This window comes from Triturus cristatus, chromosome 7 (assembly GCF_964204655.1).
Source record: "Triturus cristatus chromosome 7, aTriCri1.1, whole genome shotgun sequence".
Lineage (NCBI taxonomy): Eukaryota > Metazoa > Chordata > Amphibia > Caudata > Salamandridae > Triturus > Triturus cristatus.
In genome coordinates this window covers 570,461,439-570,477,619 of record NC_140590.1, presented here as the reverse complement: position 1 = coordinate 570,477,619, position 16,181 = coordinate 570,461,439, and the positions used below count along the sequence as shown (strand labels likewise).

The 16,181-nt window shown below is 47.7% G+C and overlaps 1 protein-coding gene across 1 annotated transcript in view; it reads right to left on the bottom strand.

Annotated features, from left to right (window-relative positions):
• The window catches only part of ACSF2 (acyl-CoA synthetase family member 2), a 720,413-nt gene extending 704,485 nt beyond the window's left edge, over window positions 1-15,928 (bottom strand). Inside the window, exon 1 of the mRNA XM_085617105.1 lies at window positions 15,157-15,928. Coding sequence (XP_085473231.1) covers window positions 15,157-15,239 — 83 coding nt within the window. The 5' untranslated portion in view covers window positions 15,240-15,928. The remainder of the gene's footprint in view (window positions 1-15,156) is intronic.
• Between the last annotated feature and the right edge of the window lie 253 nt (window positions 15,929-16,181).

The following is a 16,181-nucleotide window of genomic DNA, read 5'->3' as shown; positions in this document are numbered from 1 at the left end:
GCATTACGTACAGTGCTGGACCGAACTTGATAAGACAGAATTAAATTCATCCAAGATTTACTCTATGCTTAAAAATACACTTTAAAAAGGTGCTAATAGTTTTTGTAATTAAAACATTATTCAGGAATTGTAAATGAAGCATGGCGGGGCGACAACTCTTAATGCCAAGGGCTCTCAGCAAAGGTATTAGCCATAACTTACGATGTGCAGTATAATACTTGCAAAACAGAACTGTTTGCATTGTTGATTGCTCTGATAATTCATCACAGGGGCACATCGTTAAGGAGTCATCCCAATTATTTCTTCTGGGGAAGGCTACGAGCCTATGGAAAGAATTCAATCTGAAGCGTGCCAAAAGAAAACGCTCAAATTGTGGCTCAACGTAAATCAGGTATGGTTCCATATCCAAGGTAGTCATTACTGCCAAGGAGTGTTGGACAGATGGTTTATTTATCTCCCTGCTTAACCGCAGTTCTTCCATATGGGACAAGGCCTTTGTTTTGAGATCTATCTTTGAGATCTCACTAATTGATTCACGGTTTATATAATATTTGTCTAGTCCCAGGTCTACCAGGAGATTTTTCACATAGGTTAGCCACTCAATTTTTTTCACATGGTCCAGAGACATACAATCTGCTATTATCTCTTTCGTGAGTGAGTTTTTTGTTGCTGTCCAGATACGGCGCCACAACAGGAGGGGTTGAATTTTTGCCAAGTCCTCGATATGGGGCATTCCAAGCTCTACATGACAGGCAAAGGTAGAGACACGTTTAGGTGCCATCAGAAGAAATCTCATAAACGTATTTTCTGCTAACTGTAGTGAGGTTGTATTTTTATGCCCCCATAGCCCCGCCCCGTAAAGTGCAGTAGAATGACACTTAGCTTTATAAATGCGGAGAAGCTCTACTGGTGGTCTCTTTCCCAGCTTCTGAGAGAATTTTATAAGGGCGATTATTGCTCGCAAAAGTTGGTGTTTGCGAGCATCAATGGAGTTTGTCGTCTATCATTATCCCAAGATAAGAGTATTGGGAAGTCAATTCTAGCTTTCCTTTGTCAATGGATATGGACCTTCCCTCTTTCTGTCCCCTACCTACTACCATAACATAAGTTTTTTTTATATTTATTTTGAGATCCAGGTTACCCATAAACCTAGCATACCTTTCCAGTGCTTTTTGTAACTCTCGCGGGGTACGTGCCAGAATCACTGCGTCATCCGCATAAAGGAGTGCGGGGATTAGGCGATTTTTTACTCGAGGGAGGTCCTGGCTCCCCCTCAGCATCTCTGCCTCGAGGCCATTAGTATAAAGAGAGAACAAAAAGGGGGCCAGGACACAACCCTGCCTGACACCCCGCTCCACCTTAAAAGGTTCAGATAGTTCACCCTGTGTTCCAAAACGAACCCTGGAGGAGGCATCAGAGTATAGCGCGCGAAGGAGGTCAACAAGAATCGGGTCTATACCTATGTCCAGGAGGACTGTCCAGAGCTTTGAATGGGAGACACAGTCAAAAGCTGCAGACAAGTCGACATAGACCATGTAGAGCTTTCCTTGCTTTGCGGAAACATATTTTCCCATTATTAATGCTAGGTTCAGTGCCTGCTCAGTCGTTCCGAAACCCTCTCGGAAACCGTACTGAATATCGGATAGAATCCTGTGATCATCCGCCCATTCCTGTAAACGCTGGAGAACCACTCTGCCCAGTACTTTTCCAAGCGAATCCAGTAATGAGATGGGGCGATAACAGGACACCTCCTCCCTGTTTCCCTTCTTAAAAATAGGGACCATGATCGATTGGGTCCAGGTTTCCACTAGTCCACACTTCATTGCGGCATCAAGCACCCTCTTTAAAATTAACTAAGGACTTCTAGTAAGACAGGGCCACGTGCTCCACTGCAATAAGATAGATGGATCGACTTTTATTGTTTCTAGTTATTTAAAACCATAACAATTTGGAGAACAATTAGAAATTGGTTGAAACAGAGCAGCATTATTTGCGTCACAAATAATCAATTCAAGGCATACATCTGCCAGTGCAATACATCGTGCAACTGCCTAATCATTACATATTTCCCAGTCAGTGTACAATCATGATATGTTACAGTTCTGCTAAGGAATCAATCAACCACAATCAAGATAATACATTCAAAGGAGTTTTCTTTTAAAATAGTCTCCAAGTCTGATGAAATTGCTAAATGTAAAACTGTATAAAAAGGAAAAAGTTGAGCAGGGCGCCATGGATGCCAGTGCACCGGAGGCAACATTTGGATCCAAGGGCTAAAGTCGCCGAAGGACCGGTTCTGGCATCTGAGCGACTGGATGACAGCGTCGCCTGAGCACTTTCATCAGGCTGCAATCCGAGTCTAAAGATGCTAGATGCAATAACGCAGGGAGTTCTACCCCTGACTCATGCAGGCCAAGGCCCGAGTCGAATGAAAGTGCACTGTGCAATGTCATTGGGCTTACAATGCAGCCCGGGTTCAAAAGTGCCGTATGCGATGCCGAGAGGACCATCAAGTCTGCCCTGCCCTCATCCTATGCTGAAAGCACCGCTTCCACACTAGTCCTATCCGTGGTGTCATGGTAACGCTGAGGGCTGGTAAATACAGTGCATAGTGTAATAACCTCAAGCTTAAGGGGCTACTCTTAGGCTAGAATCTGGTGATGGCTTTCAGACTGCCCCATTATCTGTCTGAAGAGCTGGTATTCAGTAACTTTAGGGCGGACCCAAGAAATCTCACGTACCTAACTGAAAGTTGCACATCGGCACCACCCAAGCATGCGGTGATGGCCTGGTTACAATGATATATGCCCAAACAACCGAATATTGGCTTTAACCAGCAGCACCCTAGACTTTTAAGAAAGGGGCAAAAACGAACAATGTGCATCAGAGTTCCTGCTTAAAATTACACATTTGACAGTTCTGATTAGAGGAGCCTTTCAGGCGTCCCGATTTGTATGCTTTTACCAGTATTAGTCTGCATCCGAGCCTCTTTAGGTCCTTCATGAAGACCAATTTCACGTGGCTGGAAAGATACGAGACTTTCCCCAGGTTTTGGTAGAGCGGCATGCATAGGTCCGCATGAGTCATTCATGAGGGTTCTTGCCTGTCCACCTCTGCCGGTGTAATTTTTGCACTTTTAGCTAAAACTTTTGAGGTCATCTTTGGCAGAACATTTTGATCCATAGTGCCTTGCATGTCCAAATGTTCTACTGAGCTCCTAACGTAGCGCTCCCTTTGACGCTTGTGTTCATGAATGCCTTGCCAGATAGTTCTTTGAAGGATCCTTTGGGGCGCTTGAGTTTGGCCCAATAGCCCAGAAAATGTGCCTTTTACATGACTGATTGTTTGTATAGACCTAATTCCCATCGTGTTTGGGATGATGGAGTGGCGTCGGGCAGATGGAACAAGCGCCTGTAGCACCGGGTTTGAGCTTTGTCCAGCCAGGCAGCAATACGGTCTTTAAATACCAATGGGCTGTAGGTTAGGGTTGGCATCGACAACTTTGCAAGCGCCTGTGAGATCTGGGCCACGCATCTTTTCTACTATTTTCTTACAGCTCATTATTATGGAGAACGCTCTGTCTTTAAGACTAGAAAGCTGTGTAACATGCGAGCCGTGCCAGTTAAAATGAATGCCCAAGTACTTCAGGTTTGACACTAGTTGCAAGTGCACGTCTTCCACGACACATTTGAATTTGTAGGAGCTCTTGATGTGTCTGGCTCCGCAGGCCACTGCAATAAGGTAACCCATGAAAGAACAATGTAGCTCTCCTGACTCAACCATGTGCAACAATGTTACCTCCCAAATGATTGCTATAAACTAAGATCTATGGCTATGATGTGTCCCATGCCAGTGCAGCTCACACAAGTCATGTAGCGTGCCAGCAATAAGTTGCATCAAGTAAAAAACGTAAAATTGGAAATGCAGATAAAGAAGTAGCCAAGGAAGTTACTTTCTATCAAAGTTGCCTGTTCAAGATCTTCCGCTTCATGCAACTAAGACATAAAGCTGAATGAGCCCACTCAGTGGGAGTGCATCTAGTGCAGTATAGTCTATTAGTGTACAGAAATCTGACAAAAGAATTATGCATATGTTGCAAAATGAATGAAAAATAAAAACAAGCACTGGGAAAGCCAAGAGGGCTGACCTTTACAGGCTGGTGCAACAGTTAATTTATTATTCATTGCAAGAATGTGCCACAAAAAGAAAAAGGAAAAAAAAAACGCATAACTACCATATACATGCATGACATTTTTTTTTTTTAATCACTGATGAAAATAAATCACCATCTAACTGGCCACTCCGGTTGCAGGCAAAAACAAACAATCCCCATTTAAATCTAACACAAAAATACCTAAAAATAAAAAACATAGTTGGAACCATGTTTACCACTTTAGAGAAATTCGTTTTTTACGTGGATATGAACAATGTGCACAGGTTTTGTGCAGTCCCTCAAAGTGAAGGGAGCCAATGGGTAAAGTGAGCTGACCCACTGCTCCATGATGCATGCCGTGGTGGGTGCAAGCAAAATGTGAATGACAATTTAACACACTAATAGATGAAGCTTGCTATCCAAACACCCCAGTATGCATGTATATTATGCATGTTTTTTTTTATTAGTCTGGTGAAACATCTAACTCTGCCACGAATCATCTTTGAGCTGAGAAGAATCAGACCATGCGTCAAATGAAAAATAAAAGCAAGAATGTTTAATGTACCAAAAATAAGAGCAACATGTAGCTGGTTCATATGTTGAAGAAGAGGACAGATCAGGATTTCCAAGGAGTCAATGCCAAGGAGAAAGCAATGTCAGTAATATGATGAAAATTAGGGCAAAGCTATGCAGGTGAAGGAAAAACAAAGATGGTTGATGAGTCAAAAGCAGATGTTGGATGGTTAACATGTTGAAGACGAGAGCAAAGCAAGAATGGCCAACGTGGGAAAGGTGAAGGGAGGATCAGAGCATTAATCATCCAAAATCAAATAAATTGTGGGTGCTAACAATGTGGCCAGTGCCACTGGACACATCACCTGAATACTTGACACAAAATGCAGGGCCATATCCAAGGTAAAGGTCAGCAGATAAATCTGTAACCACAATGAAGACTTGGATTTATGCTCCATTGAGGCACCTACTACCCAAATAGCCAACAGTCAGTGATTCATCTACTGACAGCTCTTCGAGATCGCTTATTCAAGCAAGCATTGTCATAGACAACAGCTTTAACCCTAGCAAGTTGCAGTTATCGTTATCCTTAAATTGATATTTAGAATCACCTAAGAACACACCACATTCCTACAAATTGTATGGCATCACCAACAAGCAATTTACATTTTGACTATTACCTGTTATCACCCATGGTAAATGTTCCTTTTGTGAGCCTCAGAAATAGGCATTCACTACAATGTATTTCAATAGAGGACATGTCCCAGAGCTCTGTAATGGCCGCTGCAACCTGTTGTTCATCTTGTGGCTGGCCAATCAAGCCTCACATAAGCCACTATGGGTCAATATGTGCTCATCTTGCTACCGCATATGTTTTTTTTGTATTTATTTTTAGGACACAGGGACCATGTATCTGAGCCCTGAAATGACTGTCATAACATAATGTCTAACTTTGCACAAATTTGGTGTAAATCCATAAAGATTTTTTTTATGTATCGGAGAGCAAACTTTTGTATGGGGACTAAAGTTGGAAATTAATGTTTTGTGATCCCCTACTGCCCTTTTTTCTTGACCTTTGCTTGACAGATCAATTCAAAACTTTCAATGAAGGAGCCAATGTGAAAGAACTTTTTTTCGCAAAGTTTTGTGCAGATTCGTAAAACGGTGCCAAAGTTAATAAGAAAATATGATATGCATTTTGTAAGGAAAGTCTTAACTAGCTACAACGACTTTGGCGCAGATATAAATCTCCTCGATAGGTTGTTGCATGTTTAACTTTAAAAAAAATACACAGCCACATAAAAATGAAGAATTACAGGAAAACAACAGCCAGCCAGAGAAAAAAATCTGGAACCCCATAGGATACAATAAGTCACAAAGAAATATAATATCCAAGGAAGAAGTGACTCAAACAGAAAGACTCACCAAAGAACAAAAGTATATTTCCACTACAACATTTTGGCTTCTGCCTTCCTCGGGGAGTACAAGAGGGTCTGCTCGATGTCTGCATAGCTGACACTGCTGGATTGTTGAAAAGCATCATCAGTGAAGACTCCATTTGAAATACAATCCTGAATTCTGTTGAGATGTGCAGCACTCAGGTGCTATTGTCAGTGATGCTCAGTCCTATCCAAATGCAATGATTTTAAATTATACATGCAGATGTTTTCTGTGGAGACCAGTAGTTCATTCTTAAAGATACATTCTGCAGTGAATATCTTAAAATCTGGTAGCAAATGGTCCACACAGTTAAATGATGGGTTACAGGCTGGTCCAGTTTCTTATTAATTTTCATTGATGTTTGGTTCCTGAAACATGTACGAGGTCATTAATTGTTTGGCCTATATACTGGGTTTCTTTGTTTTGTTTTTTACAGCTTTGGAGATTACATTGAATATTACCAAATCTTCTGAATGTTACAACTTTACTAAGAAAGTGTGCTTTTCATTATTCGGAGAAAATTGTTTAATACTTTTCATCGCTAATGGCATGTTAACATCATTGATTACATCACTCATTAGACTTGATGAACAATATTGTTTAAATACTAAGTACTGCAGTCCCCAAGGTAATGTGTAGGGTCATAAGCAGTGCATGATCAGGGCACAAGTTATAGTTAATTAAACTAAACAGTGCCAGTGCTTCCTAGCAAGTAGGTGTGCTTAGAACGGATATAAATACCCTTTAAAGTTTTAATGGACGCCATAGAAAAAATTATTCTAATTGGTGCAAAGAAAAGGAGCTATCGGCCTTTGAATGCTGTACTCTACAGCAACGTGCTGTACTGTTAAGCTAGAAAAATCAGTTGCCTACCCAGCATAAGACATGACGATGACTGTCTACAAACATTTAAGTCTCACAAACATACACTAGACAAGTGGTAATAAGAGTCATGCAACCTTTCTCACCGAGAGCAAATGAACAAAGGTCAAGACAAACACCCAGCCATCTCCCATGCATAGCGACTCAGCATTCGCCCCATCCATCCTAGAAGTCATGACAGACACATAACCATCTTTAATGTACAACTATGGATTTTCTAAAAGCATCCATACTATCTCACAAAAATCATATATCCAGCTTTAAACACATACATAAGTAATGGTCGTCTGTACAAAAAGGAGTGAAGAAAAACACACCCCCTTATGTCAGGCATTTCTAAGGACTGTCAGCAAATACAGTCTTCTTTTGACAGGCAAAAGCTCAACCAATCACCCAAAACCACCATCTCACAGATACATTTAACTACTGACCATCACCAACAGGTCCTCATCCTCAGTGGTTGAAGTGGGTGAATCTGAAGGGTGTGACGTGAACAAACTTTTGAAATTTTAGAAAATCAGTTCCCCTACTTTTTGTGTGAAGACAATCGTCCCAAGATGGGTAATTCGGGGAGTTGAAAGCTTCAACTGAAGTGTAAAACAGGCAGTCTCCTGTGCTGTGAAACCAAGGGAGCGGCAGACGGCTAAACAAGCCTTCCTGCCAGTGTGCCTGCTCCCATGAAAGAAATGTAAAGGTGCGCAACACGTCAATATGCAAATGTAATGGGTGCTTAAAGCCGCTATTGGCTTTAATTGATTCAATCACTTGAAGTGGGGAGAGGATGTGGTCCGTCGGCTAGACTGCCGACTTTGGTGCTGGAAACCAAGGTTCGAGCCTCAAGGTCGCGTTCACATCCTGCGATTCTGGGCAAATCACTTAATCTCCCAGTGCCTGAATGTGTCCTTGTGTAACGTAACCGGTGCTCATGTAAAGCGCTCCAATACCTTTGGGTTGGGTTTGCGCTATATAAATCTGCAAAAAAAAGGAGGAAAAAAAAAAGCTTCCTAATGGCACCCATGTATTCTTTTTGAGATGCATTGCAAGGGAGCGACAAGCTAACCTGTGAAGTGTTTGCTTTTAAAAGACAGTTATAACAAAACAAAAAATCCACTACATACAGTCTGGGTATTACTGAAATATATTTTGGAAGAACGTTTTATGTTCTTAAACCTTTTTGGATATTTTGTGGCAGCCTTATATTGTGTGTAACGCAATTTTAAAATAATGATATACATGTGCTTTATGTCACAGATAGGGACCTTGTAGCACAAAACATACACAAGTCACTATTCTCCTATGCACTAACCAGGATTCCATTCTCTGTCTCTCTGGTGCAGTGCATTAACTGAGAGAGGTCTCTTAATGTATGCTAGTGCATCTTCCACGGATTACCTTGCATTTAATTTTCATTGAAGCTGTTATTTTATATGTAGTTACCTGAAGGTGAAAGACTGAAAAAGTTACAGCATTTTTTGTTTTTTAGACACGCCTTTGACCAGGCCACCCTCACTCATCCCACCCCCGTTGTGCACAGCATCACAGTTACCGTACTTATTTTAATGCCATTCGACCCCTGCCCATAGGTATTTAGAAATTATCTAAAAACACTTACACTGTCTCACTCACATAACTAACCAGTCGATCAGCACCAGGCCAAAATGAGAGGTATTATTTATAATGCAGACTGTCTCACACACAGGCTACTGTCTTTAAACACCCACTTCATCCACTAGACATCAGTGGTGTTAGTTGTTAAACACGCATTCCAACACACTAGGGGGTATCTGCAAACATCCACCTCATCTTAAAACGAAATCCAGGCGGAAACAAATCCAGTCCCATCCCCCTTCTGCAGAAGACAATCGGCTGCAGTAACAGTTCGAAAAGGTGCCCCATATCTCTTCATTTTGAGCACACCTTCTTTAGTTTTAAGAAAGCACAGAGTTTTCTGAACTATTGCACGCCCAGGCCTCTCCACCAATCACATTCCACCCCATCATGCCATCCAAGCCCAATTTATTAATAGCGACTGCTAAATACAGACTACGGCAGTGCTAGCAAGATGGCACTTTACAAAATATCTGGGGCTTGCTGAAAACAACCTGTTTTTGGAGCACTACGTTTAAACAAGCGTAGACAGTTCCTTGTGGAGATACTATGTCTAGGAACAGTTTTTAGAGGGGGCGGGGGGTTACGATCAAGTAGGAGCAAGGGCCCTCACACACCGAGATAAGCCTGGTCGGGCCGGCGCTGCAATGCCCAACGGGTACCCGAAGGGGGCACTTTGCTGGAGATCTTTTTATAGAACAGCTGTTCCATGAAGTGAGGGTATGTGAGCTGTTAGTGTAGATTGGTAAAATATATATGAGAGAAAAAAAAGTTGTACTGAAATAGAGTAAGTGATCCTCGGAGGCAAGAAATGTCAATGTACGAGCTCACTTGCCTGGGTAAAATGGTAAAATGGTCATAGATAGCTTAATTGATTTTTTTGTGTGTTCACATGAGTCTTGCCTGTTGTTGTCACTCTGCTTTCACCGGCCGGGGAGTAACACCCATCTGGGTGTGTGAGGGCTCTTCTCCTACTCGAGGGTATCCCCCGAACATACTGTTCCGACACACTACCCCCACTTTCTTCACAAGGAACTGCATACAATCTTTAGATGCCGTTAGTGTAGTGTCGCGGTCTAGTGGACGCGCGCACTACGGAGTGACGTAGAGGCGCGTAGCGGACGTCGGACGCTACAGCGCATGCGCGAGGCATAGCGCGCGAACGAGGGACGCGATCGGAGCGTGTTGCCCGGCGCTCTCTCCATAGGTGCTTTAGATGTTGAAATAAAGGTCTACCAGCACAGAGAACGTCTCCAGTGAATCTGTGGGGGGGTGAGCAACACTTACCTGGCACCCAGCATCATTACAGTGGCGACGAGACTGGGACAAGAAGAACCCCAGGTGCAACAGGCGGAAGGTGCCCCCCCTACCTGCATCAGAGAGAAGCCCACCAGGAGAGACACCACCATACGCGGTGAGAGACCGGAGAGACTAAAAAGCAGACACCTACGCACCGGGAGAGCGCGGCAGAGGCAGATAGAAGCCGGAGAGTGGCACGTGGGCAACGAGGAGCCAGCCACGTGGTAGGGGATATCGCGGACGGACGGCGGAGCCGCAGAAGAGATCCTGGCGGAGTCAGGGGACGACGGAGCAGCCGGCTCGAACGCAGTCCCAGGTACCCGAAGCAGGGGAGTGGGGACGGACGCACCAGGTAGCCCAAGGAAGCAAGTGGACGCCAAAATGAGTGCACAGTCATCGACCCTGACGACGCCGATACCTTTCCTACCACGCCCGGGAGAACCCATAATGAAGTGGGAAGACTGGAGGGAGTACTTCAGAAACTACCTGGAAGCGCTAGAAGATGAGAACGAGGAGGCGTTCTCTAGCGCCAGGAGGAAGAGGATACTTCTACACAACCTAGGACCAGAAGGGATACGGGTGTTCTAAAATCTCACACCGATCACCAGACCAGTAGGAGACACAGACGTGTTCACCCACGCCATAGAAGATTTAGACAACCACTACCGACCAGCAGTGTGCACCTCCATCGACCGTTATAACTTCCAGCAGAGGAAGCAAGAAGCGGGAGAATCCGTGGATGACTACGTGGCGGCACTGCGGAAGCTGGCGATGACGTGCAGGTATGGCGGACTGCAGGACGAATTCATCAAGGACCAGATCGTCATGCACACGACAAGCAAGTCAGTACAGGACAAACTATGGGCGAATGGAGATGCGACGCTGAACGAAGTGATCGCCATAGTGAAGAGAGCGGAGCTAACAAAACGCTGTGCGGAAGCAGCCAAAAGAGAACAGGCCCCCAGACTCACAGTCAACAAAGTAGACGACGCGGACCACCAGGCGCGGGGGAAACAAACGACGGGGGAGTACAGAGGAGCGGCCACAGGGAAACCAAGACCCGGACCGACATGGAAACAGGGCAAAGGCGAGGCCATGAAATGCTACAGGTGCGGCAGCTCGAATCATGCAGCGCACGACAAACGGTGTCCCGCATTCAGAGCCAAGTGCGCGTTCTGCGGCCTAGTCGGCCATTACGAAAAGGTTTGCCGCAGGAAAGGAAGACAGCAGGCGGTGAAGTTCGTGGCACAGGACGAGGGGGAAGAAGCAGAAGGCCGTGAAGAAGACGAGGAAGTCCTGTGTATTGAAGACCAGGTACTGGGTATAGAGGAGAGAAGATCGCGCAAGCCCCAATGCGACATGATAGTAGGAGGCATACCCATCACCATCGTGGCGGACTCAGGATCTCCTTACACGATCATTCAACGTTCAGTATGGAGCGAGAAGTTCAGACCCACGTGGGGCGCACACCTAGAACCCCCCGACATTCGACCTGTCACCTACACAGGGGACCCAATCCCGATGGTAGGGTTCAAGACAATGAAGTTCCAGTTCAAGGAGAGGAGTGCGATCTGCAAGCTGTACGTCGCGGAGAAAGGACCGTCAGTCCTGGGCTGGATGGACCAAGGAGTGTTGGGAATACAGCTGAACGCAGGAGGGGACACCCAAGTGCTGGCGACGCTGGACGGAGAGGAGTCGACGGCAGGAAAATGGCGGAGCGGGCACCCGAAGGTCTTCGCCGGGAAGATAGGGAGGCTGGAGAAGTTCTCCCACAAAATCGTCCTCAAAGACAACGCCCGGCCAGTTGCGCACAAGGTACGGAACATCCCGATTGCCGTTAGGGAAGCGGTGCAACAGGAGCTCCTCCGACTGGAAGAAGGAGGAATCATTGAGCCCATTGACAGCGCGGAGTGGTTGGCTCCCTTGGTGGTGGCCATGAAACCGTCAGGCAAAGTGCGCCTCTGTGTGGACCTCAGGGAGTTGAACAAGTGCATAGTGGTGGAGAGGTTCCCCTTGCCACGCATTGAGGAAATGTTGGCCCGCACGAAAGGAGTAAAATGGTTCTCCACCATAGACTTGCAATCGGTGTACCATCAAGTAGCACTACATCCGACAAGCAAAAAGTTGACATCGTTCATCACGCCGTTCGGCTGCTACCAATTCTGCCGCATGCCCTTCGGTCTCGCCTCGGCAGCGGCGGTGTTCCAGAAGCTAATGGCCCGCCTATTCAAGGACATTGAGGGAGTGCAATACTTTCAGGACGACATCTTAGTGATGGGGACGGAGCAGGAGGACCACGACAGGAAACTGTCGGCAGTACTGAAGATCCTGGAGGAGAAGGGCCTCACAGCAGAGTGGGAGAAGTGCCATTTTGGGATGACATCTGTCACCTACCTGGGACACGAGATAGGGGCACAAGGAATAACGCCGAAGAGAGGGAACGTAAAGGCCATCTGCGAAGCACCGCCACCCACATCCAAGGAGGAAGTACGGTCGTTTCTAGGGATGGCAGAGTACTACAGCAAATTCGTCCACCACTTTGCCACGAAAACCCACCACATGAGGCAGCTCACGAGAGACAAGACGGCGTTCAGATGGACGGAGGAGACGCAAGAAGAGTTCGACACAGTGAAACGGGAGATTGGCGGAGCGATCCCGCTGCAAGGATTCGACCCCCAGGGGCGGTCGATATTGATGACGGACGCGAGTGAAAAGGGGCTGGGAGCCGTGCTCATGCAGGAAAGACCAGAAGGCGGAACGGAGACGATCAGCTTCGCGTCCCGGACGCTGACAGCATCGGAACAAAAGTTCAGCGTGATAGAGAAAGAGATGCTAGCGGTAGTGTGGGCCATGGCGAAGTACCGTCAGTTCCTGTGGGGGACCAGATTCCAGGTGAAGACAGATCACAAGCCTCTCGTGAAAGTACTGACATCAGATGGCCATGCCAGCGCTACGCCCCGGATAGCGAAAATGACACTGAAACTCCTGGAGTACAGGTACGACGTGGAGTACATCCCGGGCTCCAAGAACAAAATAGCGGACTACCTCAGCAGGGCATCTGCGATGGACAGCGCTTCCAACGACAGGGAAGACGACGACGAGATGGTGGCTCTGACGGACGATCCGGAAAAGGCCATCAGCAGGCAGGACTGGAAGGACGCATATGAGGTGGATGCCGACATGGAGGAAATCAAGACGTGCATTGTGCGGGGATGGCCGGACAGGAGGAGACAAGGTCCAAAAATCAGGCAGTTTTACGAAGTCAGAGAAGAGCTGTCGGTGGGCAACGATGGAGTATTCGTCTACAGGGGTGACAGGGTGGTGCCGCCGGAGAACATTGTACCTACCCTGCTAGCCATACTTCACGAAGGCCACCTGGGAATTGTGAAGACAAAGGCCAGAACAAAACAAACTTACTGGTGGCCAGGGATGGACACGCATGTTGAGAGGCATGTGAAGGACTGCGCGCAATGCCAAGGGGCAGACAAGACTCTCAAACCGATGAGACCACCCCTAGGGAAATTCACTAACCCCAGCAACCCGTGGGAAGAGGTAGCAGTAGACATCCTGGGACCAATACTGGACGACCAAGGCATCCCCAAATATCTATGTGTATTAGTGGATAAATACTCCAAATGGCCAGAAGTGCACATCAATGAGGTCATGGACACGGACGAGATACTACGCTTCCTCAAGGCTATGTTCCTTCGGGAAGGCATACCCAGGAGCATTATCAGCGACAATGGCCCCCAGTTCATCTCCGACAAGTGGGTCACGTTTGCGAACAGGAATGGCATAATACTCAAACACACCTCGATATACCACCCATCCAGCAATGGACAAGTAGAGAGGTTTAACAGGGTGCTGATGGGCTCCATACAGGCGGCCATCACAAGAGGTAAAGACTGGGAAAAGGAGGTGCTCAGCACGATATGGGCATACCGCATCACCCCCACTGGAACGGGGTACAGTCCCTTCCAGATCTTACGGGGACGGCAACCCTTTACCAAAGACAATGTGGCATGGCAGGAGAAGACCATCACCAGCAAATGGTCCCCAGCAGTGGTGCAGCACAACCTGCAGAAGGCACAACGCATCTACACGGAGCACTACAACCGCCACAAGAAGACAAAAGATACGGCGTTGGAAAAAGGGGAGTGGGTCAGAGTGAAGCTGGCTGTCCTTAAGCGGAAAGGAGAAAGCAAGTACTCCCCACCCCTCAGAGTAGAAGAGGTGTATGACCGGGCGGCACTGCTCAGTGATGGTAACGTGTGGTCACACGAGCGCATGGCCAAGTGCAATAAGATCTTACAGTGGCCCCGAGAGGGCACGGAAGGGGAAACCCCGGCAGAGGGGGTGATAAAGGACACAGACTCATCCGAAGGAGGCCCCGGAGAGGACATGGGCGGTGAGCAAGAGAGAGAGAGAGACAACTCAGGGAGAAGACCCTTGGGGGAGACCACGAGAGAAGATGGCGAGGTAAAAGAGAAAGAGAGTCCGGGCACTCCGAAAGGTACCGACGGAGGCCTGGTCACAGAGGGAAGCCGAGAAGGACACTCCACTCCGGTAAGACACACCCGGGGGGGGAAGAGCAGTGGTGAGACCATCCAAGTTCAGAGACTTTGAAATGGACTGACCTCCGGGTCGGGGACTTTGTGTGAGTGGTGTGAAAAGGGGGAGATATGTAGTGTCGCGGTCTAGTGGACGCGCGCACTACGGAGTGACGTAGAGGCGCGTAGCGGACGTCGGACGCTACAGCGCATGCGCGAGGCATAGCGCGCGAACGAGGGACGCGATCGGAGCGTGTTGCCCGGCGCTCTCTCCATAGGTGCTTTAGATGTTGAAATAAAGGTCTACCAGCACAGAGAACGTCTCCAGTGAATCTGTGGGGGGGTGAGCAACACTTACCTGGCACCCAGCATCATTACAGTTAGGTGCTCTAAGCTGGACCTAAGCGCCCCTGGTCCTACCTGCCCTCTTTTTGACATAAGATGTATCGTAGCGGTTAAAAGCCACTCAAATGGACCTATTGTATTTGCATTGATTAAGCGCTTACTGTCCCTGGCGAAGCGTAGAAGCGCTTTACATAGATCGATATCGCTGTGCATTTTGGGAGTTTGGCAACTGTCCAATTTCTAGATATAGAAGCTCAATGCCTGCCCTTCCCGTGCCCCCGCCGCTGGTGTACAACCTTCCTTCCCTCCATCACACCTGCCAGCCCGCGTTCCCAAGAGCCCCCCCCCCACCCCTTCTGCCCTTACCTGCTGCAGTGAAAGGACCGGATCCGCGCGTGGCTCCAACTTCTCCGACCATCGCGGAGCATCCTCAGGACAGGGCAGGCCATCGCTCGGCGTCACCGGGTGATCCTCTGCAGTCACTCGTGAATTCCTGTCCCCCGAGATCCTCCGCACTCTACTGTAACCTCCTAATTTGCTCTGTGGTTCTGCCGGTCACCTGTGAGCTCCCCAGTTCGCAGGTGACTCGAACTGTCCTACAAACTCGCCAATAATGTCTGAGCTCAGTCGGGCACCTACAAGTTCCCCAGTCACCACTGAGCTTCCCTTATGACATGCGAGTTTCTGACGTCACATGCAAACTCCGTCGGTCGCCTGCCAGTTATCTCATTCGCCTGCGAGCTCCGTCTGTCACCTGGGAGTTTAAGCCTCCTGCAAGCTCACCTTGCGAAGTCCCCAGTCACCTGCAGTAGCAGATCACACGTGGAGCTCACCTATGCGCCCTTGTCTCCTGCAAGTTTTCACTAATCCCGCCACTCCTGTAACATTCCGATCAGGTGTGGGCTCCTCTGCCACGCACTCTTGACCCCCCCTACACCAAGGAGATTTTACCCTCAGATGATCCTCGAGTCAGTCTTGGCGCCGCTGGTCACTTGCGGGCTCCTCCCCCAGGTGCTCATTGGCTCTCACAGTAAATAGTTGGCCTCTTCATTCACTGAATAGCTGCCCGAGGACTTCATAGAGCGCTTGGCAGTCCCACAGGTCACCCAGATTCATGAAGAGGCACCCAGCGCCCCCCGCAGTCTCCAATAGAAGCCACGCGCCTCCGTCCGGCCCCCGAGCAGGGAGTGTCTGCAAAGTTCGAGCTTCAAGCGGAATCCAGCAGAAACAGGGAGCCGCCTACCGTGAGGCCACATCGACAGTGCAAAGGAAATGCCGATAGCATGTGAGCCGCGCCTGCTGCGAGTGAGCGCCGTCTTCAGGCGTGTCCCCAACATGAGAGGAAGAAGCATGTCTGCAGATCATGGCAAGGGTTTTGTTTTTTGTCTGAC